At 35.6% G+C, this 19,678-nt stretch overlaps 1 protein-coding gene across 1 annotated transcript; it reads right to left on the bottom strand.

Moving 5' to 3' along the window:
* Positions 1 to 583: 583 nt before the first annotated feature.
* On the bottom strand, positions 584 to 19,300 carry HADH (hydroxyacyl-CoA dehydrogenase). The gene is made up of 8 exons (XM_085325657.1): positions 19,288 to 19,300; positions 18,828 to 19,036; positions 17,166 to 17,323; positions 11,950 to 12,076; positions 8,914 to 9,003; positions 7,264 to 7,336; positions 4,316 to 4,432; positions 584 to 1,874 (listed from the first exon to the last, which is right to left on the bottom strand). Exons 1-8 carry the CDS (start codon positions 19,298 to 19,300, stop codon positions 1,756 to 1,758), a joined length of 906 nt encoding a protein of 301 aa, XP_085181783.1. The 3' UTR covers positions 584 to 1,755.
* Between the last annotated feature and the right edge of the window lie 378 nt (positions 19,301 to 19,678).

Genomic DNA, 19,678 nt, shown 5'->3' with positions numbered 1-19,678 from the left:
TATTTTGCACATTTATTATTAAATAGCCTAACTGTGCTTTAAACTTAAGACCTTCCCTATTAAAAGGAAAGACGACCTTCTGAGCAAAGGAAACAAGAAGCCAATTCTGACCAAATCTTGATTTTGTAAAAAAAAAAAGTATTAAAAAAAAAGTATTTTTTAAGATACAATAATACGTACTCCCACTCTTAATTAGTAATGAAACCAGCAGTTCTGAAGCTAACTTCCCCCTGCAGCACTGAAAAATTCACTCAAGTGAATTAGAGGCACTAAGAACCTTCAAGTGAAATAGATTTTAGGTGCAAGAAGTGGACTTTGTTTTAGGAAAACCAATTCAATTTAACAATACATTAGAAAAGGAAAGACTGTCTACAGTATGATTTCTTCCCTTCGATTCTCTTTCAAGGCAAGCAACTGAAAAGTAGAAAATCTGGAATGAGGATCCTGGATCCAATAAAACAACGATATTTATTCCCCTCTCAGAGACTTCTTGTGTGATCATGTGCAACAAAATTAGCATGTCAATCTCAGTTTCCATACAGGTAATCTGTATCGAGTGTCGGAAGAGGGAGGAAAAGGCATATGAGAGTTAAATATTTATTCATAATTTCTTTAATTAAAAAATATATATAAGCACTCAGTTTACAGATCCAAAGTACATAAAATAGAAGAAAGTTACTACTCAAATAAACTGGAGCTCCAAACCTCACACCCATCTGCTCTATAATAGCTGGAGAAAAGGCAGGCCTTGCAGTACTGCCATCAAGAACAAATCCAGACTCTGCTAAGCCCCAAGGAAATCGAATTGCCAAACAGAAGGTGCCTCACACAGTCAGCCACACCTATTTGTTTACACAGCACAGACTCCAGTTTCAATCCCCGGAAGTACTTGACTACAATAGTAGAGTAGTGCTGTAGTGAAAAATGACACTTAAAATGAAGTGCCACTAATTAAAGGCAATTTATAGGACTCTAAAAAGCATATGGAAACTTTCATAAGCTTCCTAGTCTAGTTATTAAAAACAAATCCATGTACTAAATTCATCATGTTTCTACAGCAACTATCTAAAGGTGGCCCTTGACCTGCAATTGAAAATGCCAGGAAATCCCAACAGAAATTATGAGTTTTCCTTTAAATGTAGTATTGGAACCCTTCTGTGCAGGTGACAGCCTGCCATTGCAGAGTGGATATATATTTTCAGTATGACACTCAAAAACATAAACTTGTTCAAGGCATTGTAATTTATACCTACAGATTAGCACTGTGTTTAAGAAAAATCCTAACAAAACAACATACTGCCTTTCCACCTCTACATCTGCCAGTGTGCAAAAAGATTGCCACCCAGTGGACTACAACCAAGTATATCAACTGAAGTCATAGCATTCAGTATAGAATTGTTTAAAATTTTATTTTCGTGAAAGTGTAGTTGTTGTTTGAATTTCTCCCTTTTTAATACAACAGTGTGTTCAAATACATAAATCCACTTGCCATTCTGTCCTGCACCTGATAAAAATCAACATTTGCATGAAGGCACTGTACATGTAAAGCTTTTCAGAATTACAAGAAAAATTAATCTACCAAATCAAGCTTTCAGCACAGAAATTGTTAACTAGTGCAACCATTCAGTTCAGAAGTGGGTTATGCTCTAAATGCAATTTGTGCCATCCTTGGGAGGGCTCAAACAGAATTCACCTGTAGTATGGGAATGCTGAATAGCATACACAGATAGTTTAACAGCTCCCAAGGTTTGGAGTTCATTTGTATTTGTAAAATCCTTCTCCAGTCTTCTTACCAAACTTCTTCTCTTCTACCAGTTTATTCAGGAGTGGGCTGGGAGCAAAAAGAGGATTGTTGGGCTCTAATGAATGCCATCCTGGTGGAAGAAAAGAAGTGGATGAATTAGTAACAGCCCGCTGATATGCAAAGATAGAGATCTGCATCTCCTTGGAAAAATCTTAGGAGTTTAGCAAACTGAAGGAAGTTTGAAACTTATTCTAGACTCCCAGACCCTTCAACATGGTTTCATAAAGCACAGATCAGTATTCATAACCATAAGCAAATCTAGCAATTAGTTGCTACACACAGTCTACTCAGAAGACGCATAATCTCTATATAACTGGGGATTTTTAATACTTTAAAAAGTAGAGTGTTTAAAATAGAAGAAAGCTAAATGCTAAATAAAAAGAAATAAAAGAAAGGTTCAGCTAACAAGAAATTCAAGTGAAAGGAACTTCAATTTGAATTTCTGGCAGTGCGTTGGAGTTCTGGCTATGAGTCAGTTAGAGAACATAACCTTGCTCCACAGTACTGGCTGAAAGCAAAGTCATCTAATTGAAGATGTAGTTTCATAAGTGACATGTGGCCTAGGGAATGCTTAAGCCATTCATTATCAAAATAATGCAATAATCATCAACAAGCTGCCACCAATTGTATCTTTTTCCTTTAACACAAGTTTCCTAATTCTGACCAGGTAGGCAGAACAGTTCTCACACAGGCATTCATTCAAGTACCAACTGAAGTGAAAGGACGATGGTATACTTTTGAAGTATCTTTTAATTGGGTTTCTTAGAAATCCAGAATGAAAATAGAGCTTAAAAAAAAAAAAAAAAAAAAAGGTCTCAACATTTGCAGCTTTTCATCATAATTTTTTAAATTCCAGTACATATCTCTCTTTCCATGTCTCTTTTTTTTTTTCATTATGTAAGGTTCCACTGACATTATTAGTATTTTCTGCTGCAGGTTGCTGAAGGGGGCAAAACAGTTATTGCTATGTCCCAATCAATAAGCGGGAAAAGCATGAAGTACAAATGCTGTTTTCAAAGAATGTTCTAAGAATTTCAYCCTATGTTTGTACCGGACTTTGAAGATGGACAGCAATATTTAAGTGTTGTGTCTAACACTTAAATACAGCATGCAATAATAAATAGTAACTGTGGAGATAGCATAAGAGCTGTAATATGAAATGATGAATAATTAGCTGGAACCTGTTCTGTATATTTGTTACATAAGGATGAACATACAACATCTACAGTACAATCAAAAAAGAGAACACTTTATCACACATCTACCATGCTCCTTCTATAAGCTCCTACCACTAAAGACAGAAAAGACTGACAATTTTCCAGCTTCCTTGGTGAGATCATTCAGAATCTACTTGGAACAAATCTTACTAGTCACCTTCAATTCCCCTTCACAAGTATCAGTAACAGAATCTTAAAAAAATAAATCCAGCCTCTATCTCTTTCCGTTTTTTCTCTAGGCTTCCCATGTCATATTTTCTGTAAAATCTCTTCTACCATTTTCCTCCCAGTTCTCCAAATGGGCACAATTACACATTGTTTAACTGTCTCTGGTTAACATATGTCTGCCTTCAAAATATGCACACACTGCTGCCATGTTTGTCAAATACCTCAAAGGCAATGCTATCTTAGACATACACTTTTATGCTGCTCCATGAACACTTGTGACCATCCTGTCATTAAATGTGGCCAACTTGCTTTTCAYATAGTATGCAAACCATACTTCTAATTCATGGCTGATATGAACTAGAGTAACTATATTAATTTTAAGGTAGATTTTCCAAAAAGATATGTAAATAATTCAGCAAAGCACCTCCAAAAAAAACCCAGAAAACTGCTCGAGTGAAGAGTTTCTTTCTTCACTTCACGTGCATATACACTGCTCTCCAAAGAAATTTAAGGTGGTATAGAAATTAAAGCTAAAAATGACAGGAAGGGCACTCTATTTTTCCCTCATGTACCTTCATGGGTGTGCAAAAGGGAGAAGGGGAAGAACAGGCCAGCTGGGCTGCCTCATTTCAAGCTTTTTTCATTTTAAGACTCTCTCTAGTCCAGTTTCCACTTAAGAGGGATCTGTATTTCAGCAACAGTTTGCGATTTTGCAGTTGCTGCAGCAGTAGCCATGGCAAGAATCAGCATAAAAAATAGGTCTTGTCTGTTGAAAAAAAAATTGCTCAGTGCCCTGGCCTTATCTACATAAGCAGTTCAATGCCTACGCTGCCTCATCGGTACTGTCTTTTAGGTATGCCACTGTGCAGTGAGAAGACCCTTGGAGCAACAGCTACTTGATAAATTTATCCTCAAGGTCTTCCATACGCACACTATTGAAAGCCATGAAGTGCACCACAACTGAGGCCAACTACTCATTGTGATTGGATTCTTACTCCTTTCTCCTCAACAGTTAAAAGGCTGTGCCATAAACATTTGATTTAAACTAGTTAGGAGTCAGATTACAACATTCACCTACAATTTAGCTAAAAAAAAGTAAACATAAAAGAAAATAAGCAAGCAGTACCATCTATAATGTATTTACTGGTATCCAATCCAACATAGTCCAGCAGTTCAAATGGACCCATGGGATAGCCAGCCCCAAGCTTCATAGCAACATCAATATCTTCCTTTGATGCATCTCCTAGAGAAAAGATTGACAGTTTGATGAACAGAGAGGATTCTGCATTTATTTGCCACCACTTATAAATAATTAACAGGGTGCTATTTCATGCTGGTGCAGCTCTTCACAGAAATCTCTGCACGTTTCAGAACCAGAAAAAATGGAGTAAGCATACACAATAAAATATGTGCTGGAGTACAAAGCTGATTCTCTCCCACAAAACTGGAAGCCTGCTTCCCACTTTCCTAGCTTCCTCTTGCATTTCAATATATCAGACTCAATCTATCAGAAAGACCAGAGGAAACATCCATCGCTATAAAGAATCAATGGTTTTTAATAGAGGCAGAAAACCGACACCTTCTACTTCAGTCAGTGTCTATGCAGTATATAAATCCTGCACTGCATTTGTCACAGTAAATTTTTTCTTTTGCTGAAAATATGTTTTATACTGCAGTGGAAGCAGATGCACGTCTACTGCTTATTTCTACTACATATTTTTGATAAAAGCAATGCATTTYGGTGCAGATCCTACAGGGAGAGGATCAAGCTACACAAACCCCAGAGATACCTGTTAAGTGCAAGTACTCTTCACTCTTCATGAATACAGGCATTCAAGGTGTCTAGAAGCTTAGCAGACAAAGCCTGTACAATGTATACACCTAAATCAGAGAACCTTAGAAATAAATTTTCAAAATCTCCTGTAAGTAGAAAAACATCACTGATAACCTTGTGTTAAATAACAGTTTTAATGCACCTCCCTTTACTCTTTACTATTGTTTTTTTTTTTTTAATCATTTCATTTCTGAAAAACTGGGAAAACTTAGCCTTTAAGTTTCACTTACTTCCAATGTAATTTAAGTTCCCCAAAGTCAAATACATGTAAACACACAACTCATTTGAGGTTAATGGAGTTGTATTTACTTCTCCTATCAATGGATTTGGCACACACTGTTTGTTAGAATTGGCACTTTGCCATCTTACAGCTAACGGTAATTCACAATTATTAATCATCTGCAGGAAATTAGTAGCATTACAATACAACTAAAAAGGGTAAAGTGGCAAACAAGAACTGTACCCTAGCTCATGCTTAGATCTACTAGCATATAGCAGACTCAGAAATCTGGCTGACTTTGCTTTTTTGTCTTTTCATTAAAGAGTGAAAAGAGACCATTACACATTAATATTTATAACATGCCCCGTTTAAATCTCTGTTAATCCACTACATGTATTTTGCCTATGCAAAAGCAAGTTCATCTTTAACCATTTAAACCATGCAGATTTTGCAAAAATAAGGACTCCAGGACTGACCCAATATAATGGTATTTCAATGCTCAGTATTGTCAGGAAAGAGACCTAAATTTCTTATTAATGTAGACGACAATCTGGCTCAAGTGCCTAGTCTAAGAATTAATGCAAAGGAGGTGATAAAAATTTAACCTGATTCAACAGAAAATATGAACCATAAGATAGCTATCAGGCTTTTCAAAACATTAATCAGCTTTTAAGATTGCTTTCTTAAGAGTTAAGAATTCATAAATGCATTTTAACAAGTTTGGAAATATCCCTCTGTTGAACAAAATACCAATGGAATAAAGATGAAATCAGAATACTGATTTGCCTGGACAGATAACAGTCAGTTTTTATACATAAATTCAGTAACTGTTTTCGTCTACATTTAACTAAAAGTTCTTTTGTTTCCTAGAGTATACGTAATGATACGTGCTATTTAACAACGGCAACTCTTTTACATACAGTAAGAAACCCTCACATCCTATTCAAAATTGTGATTTTTTTTATGAAAGAGTAATGCCCCCTCACATCTATGCCTTGGCCTTTCAAGTCACTGAAATCTGCACTTTTCTCCCTTTAAGATATAATTAGGTACATCTGTTGATGGATAAACAAGTAGTGTTGGGTTTATATTTTTTCCTAGAGATCAAAACACCCCTCCCATGTGCTATATAAGATATTTTTAATATTTAAAGCATATTTGGTGGAATTCGGATAATGAAGTGCTTTCATCTGCAAGAAAGTGGTGCTTTCAAAAACAAAACGTTTCAAGTAACATTCTTAGTAGCACGCAGCCATGAACAGAACACTTGAAATAAGAGCAGTTACACTCCGTAATTTTCTCTCTATTCATTCACATTATAAGCTTGTTTTCCTTACAAAACAATTATTTATGCTTTGTAAAGTAAGTAGTTTGGAGATTTGTGATTATTTCTACCTACCCTCAATATTAATGTGAAAGAAACCAGCACTTAAATGGAACTTCCTAAAGAATACAGGCCTAAAAAWTTTAGAAGAGGAACAAGAGGTTTTAAGGGCAACAGGACTGACCCCAATTCACTTGTATTCCAACACTTCTACATGGTGATAGAGAATATTATACCACTTACCCGAAAATTGTGTGCGAATTGGTGTTTTCACTAACAACCCTTATATAAGTGACCTTGGGAGAACTTTCCTAATGGTTGCTTGATAGAATTTCCAGGTACTTTCATATGGCTTCTTGGTGGAGGGAGAAGGGATTTCCTGATCAGTTGACTGAAGATATTTTTACAATAGCATTACACTCGCCTCCCCATCTCCAGAACAGAAACATTTTCCACTATCAGAAGTTTCCTACACAAGTAATTAGTGACTTCTGACTCTGCATACACTGGCATTTCAAAATGAAGACAAGGTCCTTCCAACTACACACACTGGCTGATATTTAAAGTACACTAATTCTCAGTTACATCCTCTAAGGTATGAAAGTTATGAAGAAATCCCAACACTTTTCTGAAGGGATTTAGTATTTAGCAGAGTAATATGTTAGCCTCCCCTGAAATAAATATGCCTACAAGTACCTCTCTCAAAAAGTCGAACAGCTTCAAGCATATATGGCACCAAGAGACGGTTAACAATAAACCCCGGAGTATCCTACAAAAAGAAAAAAAGGGTTCTAAATAAACATTCTTCACCAGTTCCATACTCAAACACAATACGACAAATTAAACAAGGGCATAAAGACATTTCTTGAATCATTAAGATTTGGTATGCTCTAAGCTGTAGTTTTTATCTGATTTATCTGCTCACTATTAAGTAATAAAGGATAAATTTCACAAACAAGAAACAGTACATAAACATTTGCGATTGAGAGCAGTAAAACCACCACAAGCCCAGCTCAATTAATCTCAAAACAATTTAGTGTGGTCAGTTGACATGTAACTTTTCTTCAGCAATGTTCTGCTGACACGGTATCTGCTGTATCCGAGGGATACAAAAAGAGCAGTTTTTCCCTAATGTTTTTTTGTGCGCTTTCACTGCTAGAAAGTTAGTTGGTTAAACAGTGTACTTCCGCCCCACTGCTCACTGCTAAACCACACTTCTCGAAGTTAGGATCGCTTCAGTAGCAAACACTAACGCTTCCTTGAAAAGATAAAAGTAAAAAAGGTTTACTGTTAGATGAAGATAACACCAAATTGATACAGAACATCTTCTATGGAAACTGTAATCAAAATATAAAGAAGAGACAAAGAGAGAGAGCTTTGCAAATACAGTGTCATTTAGTATACTACTACTGTTCCAGATGGTTATTACTCATTCAATTTTTTCCTCAAAATTTAATCCAGAAAATTCCAAGCAATTTTCCTTCTACAAACAGGAATAAAAAAAGTAAAGGCTCAGATACGGAAAGTGACCACAATTCTATAGTACCATCTATCCAAGCTAATTCATAAGCAATAACTTTTATGTGAGTGTATATATACATTTGTAATTTTATACAATTTCCTCAGTGGAAAACTGAGGCAGAAACATGAAAAAAAAAAATCATCTAAGATTGCAGAGTTATTTAGCAGCACAGTTAGAATGAGTTCAGCATCCAGATGCTGAAATACTGGAAACTACCAGAAAACCATGCCTTCTTTTTACGATCAGATGTCTCCCACAGGTTTTGAAACACAGCAATAGCTTCCATAAAGCTACCCAGACTACAACTTAAAGGATTTGGAAAAAGAATACTTAGGAAATTGGATGTTCTTCTAGAGACAAGAAACAAAGCTCTGAAGCAATGAAAATTAAGGTGGTTCTGGGCACTGCAGTGTAAGAAAAGCCTGGAATGAACATACACCATGGAGGATCCAGCTGCCTCACACCACAAGATTTAGCAGTCCTATCTTGAGTATGGCTAAAGAGGAGCTGCTACGTAAGCTCTCCAGTTCATGCCTCAGTAGGACTGAGAAAAATTAACTATAAACACCAGTGTCTGTGAGGTTTGCTGTTTCCCACAAGATGTCTAGAGTCACCCTACTTACAGTAATTTTGATAAAGCAAGCCTCCACATTTACCACAAATGTTCTAAATGGAAAAAAGACGATCCGGGCTAAAAAAGCCTGAATATTTTTGATGTGCTCCTACAATCTATTAAAAACTATCACCTTAAAATGTATAGTTTTAGAAGAGAATAGATCTTCCAAACATGGCACACTCTTCCCCATGATCCACAATGTACTCACCTTACAACTGACAGGACTCTTTCCTACAGCTTTGCTGAAATCCATMAGTGATTCAAAAGTCTTTTGGCTGGTCATTGGTGTCTTTATGACCTAGACAGGGGAAAGAAGAGAGAATAGAAATACATTTATAAGCAGAATCTCTTTCACTTCATGGTATGTCAACAATTAATCCACAATTCAGAACACTATTGCAAAAATATACAAAATATTTATGTTGCAAAAAACAAATTCAATGAATAGATATGTAACAGACAAAGAAAGCTATTTTAAAGAGAGCAAAAGCATTTTACATATTTTGAAATTAAATGTTGGTTTGAAATACTTCTTCATCTACCTGGTACGGATGGTAAAAGTGACCTTCTTTTCAGAATCACATTGAGACACTATCGTATAACAGAACACCTTTAAAACTACATAGTCTCTGCTGCCTTGGGAAAAATATTGATATTACTCTAGARAACTGTATTTACAAACACAGTTCTTGATGTAAAGAGCACAACATTACTTGCCAAAAGTAAACACGAGCACAGACAATTCTAAAAAAAAACTTAAGATCTATTTTTCAAATTTGGAACAGCCTGTTAGCTTTCAAGTAATATGTTCCTACGTTGATTTTCTTCATAATTGAATCTTTTCCTTTCATCATGTGTAKTCTTTTCTAGAACATTTACTGGAGYTTGGATGCATTAAGTTATTTAGTAGGGACCCAGCATAAAAAGGAAGACTTGCAGAAGCTAAACTAGTTGTGATATTTGTTTTGAAACTTGACCTCCACACGCAGTAACTGGCAAACTGCTATACGTAAGCTGTTATGGTTGAACTCCACWTTGGAATACTTTTAAGTCTCTTAAAAGTTCTCTTCCCAGCCATCCTGATGACTAATGATGAATTGTTTCTCAGGAGAAAAGAGATAGTAGTTTTTACTTTGAAGTTACATACAAATATCTGAGTCATATTTACATAAAACTGCAACAGTTCCTAATATACATTTCAGGATTTTCAAATCTTAGTTCCAGCCTTCCAGATTGTTAGAGAAAGAACTGCCCTCAAAGCTATCTTCTAACATAAGATCAACAATCTATGAAAACTGAGATAAGATTCAAAGTCACTGCAGAGTCGTGACCTACGAGGGATGACYTCTGTGACAGATGACTGGCAATTGCAGCAATATCTTTTACAGTTTTGCCATTCCCTTGAAAATTTTTCATTATTTCTAACTGAAACATTTGTTTTTTACAGGAAATGTTGCTCTATCATGCTTGTCAATGCAAATCCTGATTTATAGCAGTAGAACTGAAACAAAAGCAAAACCTTAAAGACTATATATTTATGTATTAATATTCTCACTTTGCAAGATCAAGTAACTAAAAACACACCTTCTGTATCTTACAATTGTTCAAATACTGCTCATCAGCTGCAATGACTTTAGGCTAGGACAATCACAAGTCAGGTAAAAAAAAACAAATTATAAAGACTGACCACAGCAGTCATATATGGAAAGAAAAAACATAGATTGTTTTGTTTTGTTTTTACAAAAGATGGTGGATATCTTTTGTATTTTTCAAATATCATAAAAGCTCAGTTTTAATTTCTAAAGACTATCAACTGTTTCAGGTTTATAAGGCATATAAGATTAAAATCAAAAATAATAGATTACTAACAATAAGTAGTTCCTAGCACAGAAACTAATAAAGCTTATATTAGCCTAAGGAATTACACCAAGATTTCTGTTAACCCTGACAACAACTATAAAATTCCTCCTTTTCTTCTTTACAGCCTTTCCACACAGAATACTTGGTCACAATATACAGAATGCAACATTAAACTAAAAAAAWTCCAGATGGGGACAGAAGTTAGCAAGAGAAAATTTGCAAGCATCTGAACCTTTATTAGATAACCATACTCTAAATCAAATTTGTTCATTTCAGCTAAAAGGTTCAAATGCTTAAAAAGGATGAAGGAGAGGGAAGAASGAAAGAACACATATTCCAAGACACAGAGCAAGCAACTGCCTATGTATTTTCATGGAAAACAAGCCAAAAAAAGTGTAACAAAACGAATCTCAGTTCAAAAGGAAGGCAAGAGATATTTTAAGTGTTTGTCATCAAGGGAATACTAGAATTACTCAGCTATGGGACACAGGAAAGAGAAAGATATGCCGCATTTAAGGGCATAAATTGCAGGAAATAATTTAAGGCAGAGTACTGAAGATGTAAAGTTTATTTCGAGACTTACTCAAGAGCTTATAAGTTCTTGCTGATCAATGTCAGCCGTAACGTTCACTCTCTCCCCACGTGTGTGTATGTATGTATGTGTACATATATATTGTCCTTTTGTTGTCTAGCTCCTCTCCATTCCTGCTGCATAACCATCCAAAGTTAATCCCTTGATTTAGTGGGAAGGAGGGAAGGGGAAAAAGGCAGAGAGAGACTTGGCAGTTTTACTGTGACGTGACCATATTTTTGACCCCCAGGTAAACTCTGCACCAGATTATTAACTGTTCTGTTCTACATTGTTGCATTATTACAAATCACATAATGTAGCTGAAGAGAGTATATTTAGAAAAAAACATTYGAAGCGTTACATAAAAAAAATACTTTTTAAACATCTCTAAAAGTTGGAAAACATTGTAAAGTTAACACAAATAATTTCAATAYTTCCAGACAAATCATCTAACACTGAACAAACATGACTGACTGTTTCAAAAGCCACAATGCAGTGAAATTTCACCTGTACATCACTTTCTATCCTACAAAGCAGTTTTTATTAATTGGCTTGCCTACATCATTGAAATGATCATTATAAATTGCACTTCTGTTGGCAGTTTCAGGGGAGAATTTTGGAGCCCTGGGACAGAAGACACCTCTGTCTGTTCAGCCTGCCCCTCAGCAGACACTGCATCATCCTCTTATCCCCAGAGGTAGCTTATTCCAYGTCAGAAGAGTTGCGAACTAAGATCTGTTCTTTCATCTAATTGAATTCTTAGTGATAAGCAACTGTAGTATGGTTATTATTGTATTATCATCAGACAATTACCTCTACAAGCTTCATCACAGGCACAGGATTGAAGAAATGGAGACCACCAAATCGGTCCTGCCTGGTGGTTGAGTTAGCCAACTGCGTGATTTGCAGTGATGAAGTGTTGCTTGCAAATATTGTATGCCTGAAAAAACAAACATATGGATTACATAAATGACAACTATCTTTCTGACAGTAGGAGACCGGTGTACTAGACATAAATAGACATTCATTGGCTAACCATCCAYAGAATTCTTAGAAATATCCCTGTAAATTAAACCTGTCCTTTTGCTGACGTACAGATACAGCAATAAGAAAAAAATAACCATTGGAAGAGCTGCGTGAGCTTCCAACTCCATGGAAAGTATGTTGAATACTTCAGTAGGTCAAGGAAAAGGATTTTTAAGTAGAAAACATCATTAACAGCCCAAATCTATTCCAGAAAATCTCCTCAAAAATCCTGGAAACTTAATGAAATTTTTTATTTTAAATCATTTAGGCATCTATGGAAACTCAATCTTTTGACATTTCATGTATGTATTTTGGAGTCTAAAAATATCTAGAATCTTTTTAATAATAACCAATGGGAGACCTCATAAGCAAGCTTACTACCAAAGGAAAGAGCTGATGAAAAAAGCAGGATAAAAACTGCTACATGTAACACACTGCAAGGGATACACACACACACACACACACACACACACACACACACACAAAAGAAATCCTACTTCCTTTAATATATATTTGAAGTCCTTTTCACAGACATATAACAGATTTACTAATTGCAATTCATAATGCTTTATGTCAGAAATATCTCAGAGCCTCCATAGCCCAGTCGTATTGTTATCACACAGAAAACTCACATGAGTGACATTTTCTCCAAGGCGCACAAACCAGAAGCTAAATTAGACATGAAACTCTATCTTCCATTTTGGACTATATCCTATCTACCTTTCAAAAGATTATCCTACTGGACTGGTCAAATGTTAATCTGTATTAGTATTTCATTTACATTCTACCAAGATATAACTGAGCTTCACAATAGAGCTTTCACAGTTATGTGAAAGTCATAGGGACATCTCATAGGGCCATTAAAAGAAAACATTCAGRGATAAAAAACATGCTCTGACTTCCATTTTTTTTATTTATTTATCATTTATTTACTTATATATCTATTTTTATTTATTTTATTTATGCTTTCTGAGCTTTTGAGAATTTGTTAAGGAGAAGGTAATAAAAAATCCTAAGACTTTCTATTTACACTTCTTACAAATACCCTTTTGTTATTTCCCCACTGTAAAGCAAGCTGTATTTTGAGGTGGAGTACTAAAAAGAGCATTCTGTATTCCACGTTTTTGACCTCCCATATGATAGCGCTTATTTTCACTGAAAATCTGCCACTGCATACAAAAAACTAAAATATTTACATAAAAATATTTTACTTAAGTGAGCCCAAATCTAAACCTAGCAGAGATTACATCTCACAAAATACACTTAGAATAAATGATTTTACTTCAGCACTTGTGGGTAAATACTGTAACCTCACACAATGCCTTATGAAAAAAACTTCATTGAATTTATACTGCACACAAGGGCATTTTGTTTACTCTCTCTGTTCTGATCAATCGATTGATTTAAATCGAATTTACAATGGAAGATAAATGCTTCCATGGCTTAGGTAAACAATCTAAGCTTCAAGGAACAGCAGAGCTGGAAGGCTTTTGAAAACAGTAATATTAGTAAAGCTCTAATAATGCTTTTCCAGGTATCAGTGTGTTTTGTTTTGGTGCCATCTAGTGGGTCATAGGAAGAAACTAAAAATAGAGACCAACCCAAGAGAAACATATCTATGTGATAAAACTTACCCTTACGGTTCATCTCCTTCATACAGTGAATATGAAGGACACTTCATAGTCAGTTTTATAGCACACTGATTCTGAACATACTGAAAAAATCCAGGAATACTAGCCAGTTCCTAGCTGAGTTTCCACATCTGAAGACAAATCCTAGACCAAGAAACATCGACATGCATTCCCACCACCCAGAGACTAATAGAAGCAACATTAACAACTACCATGTTAGGAGTGTAATGCTGAGGGTAATGCTGCACCCCAGAGTTATCTTTGTTGCAGAGGTCACTGTAAACCAAATATAGGAGACAAACACATAGCTGTTGCATCTGAAGAAGCACGCTGGACACAAGATACAGTACAAAGGAAGAAAAGTACAAGGTTTCACATACTTAATTTCACAAGCATAATTCATCATATTATCTGACCAACGGTAATGCACAGGCCCATAGGTTTCAATCAGCTATCTCTTTGGTAAGCCCAAAGATATAAATTAAAACACACCCTCACACCTCTGGAGGGTGATCTTTCATGATCTCTGCCTATAACATACAGTTCAAAGTGTAAACAATGTCCAGGGCCTCCCAGAAACAAAACTCCTCCCAAGACTCAATTAAAGTCATCTTTATACAAATCTCGTCTTAAGACATCAATCAACCTCAAGACTACCACCCCCAAATTGATGCAACAGTGAACTAGTCTAAAAAATAATTCTGAAGTTTTTAATGTTGAAATCTTACCAAGGCTGTATGGCAACTGCACTGACACACATTGCTTTTTATTCCATCACGGTGACACATGGGATGAATAAAGCCAACACATCAGTCTAAGCATGGAAAAATACTGACTGGACATTTCTGCTTTCACCCCATTACTCACATGAACTCCAACTCCCCATATTCCTCACATAATTACAAATTGCCATTTGTATCTCATAGCTAGTATTTTAAATGGTTGGCTACTATGTTCCACAATTTTATTGGCATTTCTTTTTTTCAGTTATGCTGTTACCCCACAGCTTAAATGCTTCACCATTTACTTCCATTTTCTTTATCCTATGCCTTCGATATCTCTATTTTTATTCATCATTTCCAATTCTCCTTTTAAAAAGAAGGCTTCTTGTCTAATGTCGTTTTTCCCAGCTCTGCAAAACAATGCCTTTGCAGCATCTAGGAGCAGATCTGAACAACTCCCAATACCTGCTAACATTCTGCAGTTTTAAATGTCATGTTTCAARGTAACTATGAATAAAAACAGTTCAATCCTAGGGAAAAAAAAGGTGTTCCAAATATGCAAGCTACTAAATGACAGCGAGTCCCTGTGCCTATCCTTTCTTGCTTTCTGGTTCTATTTAACGGTCATTTAATATCCTATAATTTGCWCATTAGCTTTCTCTGTCGAAAATGCACATACTCAGGTGACCAGTGRTCTGCTTTCAAATGATAAATGTAACCTAGTCGTGACTAGTTATCTCGGTTCAATGCAAGGCCTTTCGTGATCATCTATTGTTTTCAGAAATTACAGACAATTTGGTCACTAACTTTATCAGATAGCCAGAAAATCCCCTTGGCTGAAGTCAACTAACGAACATTTTTTTTTCTCCTTTGACATTATATTCATGTTGCACCTTGTTCAGTTCGTTTATTTAAATTAGACAGCTCAGAATAGCTGTTAGCCAATACCTTCAGATTTAGTTGTACTAGTTAGAACTGTCAGCAGTCAATGTCTTGTTATTCCAGGTCATCAATTACAAGGATCAAGCTCCTGAGACTACATACTCAGTTTGACAGCATCTTTRTTTTGGACATAATTCAACAGTAACTTTCTAAAGTTATCAAATATACAAAGAATGTTCCAAGGACTGTAAATAACTGAGTTAGTACATGCTAAGAAATGATTTATGCTTTTAACCTGAGCACTATAACTGACAATATGCCATTTCTAAACTCTCACAATACAAAGTAAATTTTGYTAACTTAAACAAATAAGCTATAAATTATTTATATAAATAAGCTATGACTTAAGAGGCTTCTTAAACCTGTTCATATTAAGGCAAACTAACAGATAGTTCATCATCTCAATTCTCAATTTAAATGTGTACCTGTACATTAGTCATACTCCATCTGTATCAGGACTAGCTTATTCTACATTTGCATTTGGTTTTGAGCTTGGAGAGATAATTTCTATTACAGTTGCCTTASCAGACAACTCCAGCTGAGCAACTGATACTGACACCAACTCTAAATATATTACAGGCCACTCAGCATGTCAAAAAATGCAGATTTACCAGCTACAACGTTGACATTTGCTAATCAACCTGAAATTCTGCAGTTGTTTAAAAAAAAAAAAAAAAAAAAAAGAAATTGTGAAAGAAATTTGGAAGCATATTCTTACTCCTCCAATCTCCTGAACTATGTATGAGCTTGACAAAGTTATTATTAAGACTCCCCATCTTAGAATAGATGGAAGATCATTCAGATTAGAAAGGATCACTCAGATTTTCATTCTATAGCAGCAGTAAAGATCAAATCTCTTTAGTGTGAGCAGCTCATAGTTAAGATGCAGACRGTTTACAGAAGTATATTTTTAATCTGCTCACAACCAGGCTCAAGAACTGTTCCTTCTTTCCTTCAGAAGTCTATCCCTGTAACTTCTGCCTCAAATGCTGCTGGATCTCCTGGAGTGAAAAATATGATTCAGCTCATCACAATAACTTACATGTGAATTGATATGGGAAAAAAAATGCCACCAACTTCTAGATCAACTGCAGGATTGAATCTTACTGAGAATTGAATCTTAAAAAGTACACTGAACTTGCATAAAAGGAGTAGCTAGTTCATTTCAAGCTGCTTTTCAACTGTGCTATAAGAATATTACCATGAAAGGTTCCAGGAAGTGCAACAGATGTAAAATATTAAAACATAAATAAGCTGGACAAAAAYATTTTCTATTTAGCAGTTTGCCAGGCTTATGCAAGCTAAGTAAAAGAAAGTTAATCCATCACTGCAGAAAATCTCAGTCTTCGTCATACTTTTCTTTGGTATGAAAAGCTTATTGCTAGACTGAAGGCAAAACTTACAGTGGCTTGGAAAAGGAGACTCTGAACCTTTYGAGTAGATGGAACCCATCACAAACYTGTTTATATTCAAACACACCATGAAACTCCCTACATGAAGCAATACAACAAGTAAAATAAATCTAGTCAATGCATCTGAAAGTGTCTGGAACTGCACGTCAAGTATTCCCTATTACATGGCAGTCTGGAGTTAGCCTAAGAGAAAAATACTCTCGAAAAGAAGCTAAGAAAACGTAGAATTAATGTTTTAACAAAAAACAGAAGATACAAAGATGTATGTTTCAAAAAGTAACATAAAATATACTCACTCTGGAGCAAACTTATCCAGCCTCTTGAAGAGCTCATTTTTAACTTCCTGGTTCTCCACAATGGCTTCTATCACCAAATCTGTGCTGTGGACCACCGCTACTGCATCAGTGCTTGTTGTCAGGTTCTTTAAGGTCTTCTCAATGAACTCGGTGCCAGCCTAAAATATTCCAAGAAGTTCCATGTCTATTTAAAATTATTTCATTTATTTTTAAATAAAAATCCCGATACATCCTCTGAGGTATATTTAAGCCCTCAAAACTTAAGGCATTCTGCTACATTTCCAGATTGGTGAGAAAGTTCCAAGTATGCACAATGCTTTCCCTGATGCACAAAATTTTCCAAGGAAACTTTAGGAAGACTATTCAATCCATTCTGTAGTCCAACCTTCAGCACAAAAGTCTGAACAAACAACTGGTTTGTCATTCAGTACTTTGAGAGACCCTGGACTTGCTCTCGGTAAAGATGAACTTTCTCAGTTTCACACCCTTGCACTGTTTTCCTTCAATGAAGTAACTATCTGGTTTTACAGCACACTGCTATGAATGGATACTTGCTGGTTCATGGACACTTCAGGAAATGAAATGGCTTACAAACAACACCTACTACGTTTTTGCTAGGAAGGGGCGGGGGGAGAATCTATTTTCTGACTAGCAAAGCTGCCGATCACTGACTGCGAAGACAAAAAACAAACAAAAAGATAAGCTTTTAAACAAGGGAAAACAGAAACCTAATACAAGTAAAAATATACCTGCATACTAAAAACACAATGTCATACTTAAAGTATAACCATCATGTGGACAATTTGCTTCTGTTTTAAAAGATTCTCATAATTATGTGTGGGGAATTACATTGCTCTAGTTATACTGGAATTACTACCGCTGTTCTTCTGCACTGCCTCAGGCAAACAAGCCCTTTTGCATTTCCTTTATATGCTGCATCATTCATGCTGGTAAGCATCAATACTAGTACACATTATATATAGAAAAGTTGCATCTGCTGTAAAATGCAATGTTACRCCTTCCTCCTTTCTTCCCCAGCTGCCAAAGAAATTTAGGGAAACAGGCAGAGCAACAAATAATCTTTAAGATACAAATTTAAATACAGAAATTGCTACACTCTGGTTTGTATGTAAATCTTAATGTAAATGCTGAAGTATCTTACAGCTCTAATTCATGTTCAAGGTAGTTAAACCTGCACTCTCTCATTTCCTTTGCAGTACTTGGTTTTTGTGCCCAAGCTTTTAATCAACAAAAGAATCCTTACCTAGGTATTATGACAATTTTTGTAACRGTTAATTTCAGGATAAAATGGATGGTTCCCAGTTAAGTGCTTAAAGATAGCTTGCTATTGAGATAGCTATTATTATTGTTAGGATGAACAATTTAGCAGCAGGTTTAGCATTTGTCTTAAGAGATAACCAAGTTCTTTTAAATCTTTATCTTGAAGCTGAAATATAGAAGGKAAAGAAAGACTTCTTTCTCTCAATCTCTCTGAGTCAAAAAATCCAAGAAAATTCGTTCTTCCAGAATACCAGAAGAGGTTTTCTTTTTAAGCTAATATATTAACAAGCTCTATAACGCAGCAACTGTCAGCAATCAGAACTTCAAAATGGGAATTATAWTGCCCAAGTTTCCCAAAGGTATAAACTCAAAGATGTCAACCTCAGGCTTATCTGCAAACTTCTTCTTTGTCACTCTTCTCAAGCTTTCTTCAATTCCTTGTGTAGACTTTTTAAGGATTTCTTCTGTCTGGTCTACTAACACCACAGTGTGACCACTGGCTGCTGCAACCTGGAAGTCAAAAAAAGATTTGACATCAAGATCATTAAACAACTGTATTGATTTGTTTTGGGGGAAGACAACTCTCGAGACTCAAGCGGAAAAGAACCAAAGAATATTAAATCGACCTAAGAACTATGCACTTAAAAACAAACAAACAAACAAAAAACAGTGGAAACATTAAAGTCATACACCTTAGGGACTTGCATTCTGCAAACTGGTAGTTTACATCTAACTTGCACTTAGAGACTAAAAATTTTCAGTGTCCACAAAACCAACTGCAATAAAGCTAGCTGAAGTTAAATCGTAATACAGAACTGCCTCCCAAAGACAAGATTGTTACCACTCTCACTCATGCTTCATGTTGGTAAAGAATTCGAATCCTCCCCACCTCCAAATCTCCTTTTTTTCAAGCTCAGTCTTACCAGAGATAGACTTACAGAAAAGGAAAAAAAAATCAAGTAGTCATATTACCTCCTTGCAATTAGGATACACATGCATAGACTATTCTGTGCAATGATCCTAAGATTTTACAAATGTTAAGAAACAAAAACTGCACTAGAGAGTTGATCAATACTTTTCTCACACAGAAATGCTCTTCATGTGGCAGAATCAGAACTGATAAACTCCTGGCTTTCAGCTGTACATTTTAGCAGAGGTTAGCAATTCCTGCCAGTATGAGAATTCCCCTTTTCTTTCTTTCTTTATTTTTTTTTTTTTGTTTTTTTTTTTTT

Source organism: Rhea americana, unplaced genomic scaffold, assembly GCF_003343005.1.
Source record: "Rhea americana isolate MKP2758 unplaced genomic scaffold, rheAme1 scaffold_99, whole genome shotgun sequence".
Classification (NCBI taxonomy): domain Eukaryota; kingdom Metazoa; phylum Chordata; class Aves; order Rheiformes; family Rheidae; genus Rhea; species Rhea americana.
This window is presented reverse-complemented; position numbering and strand designations above follow the sequence as displayed.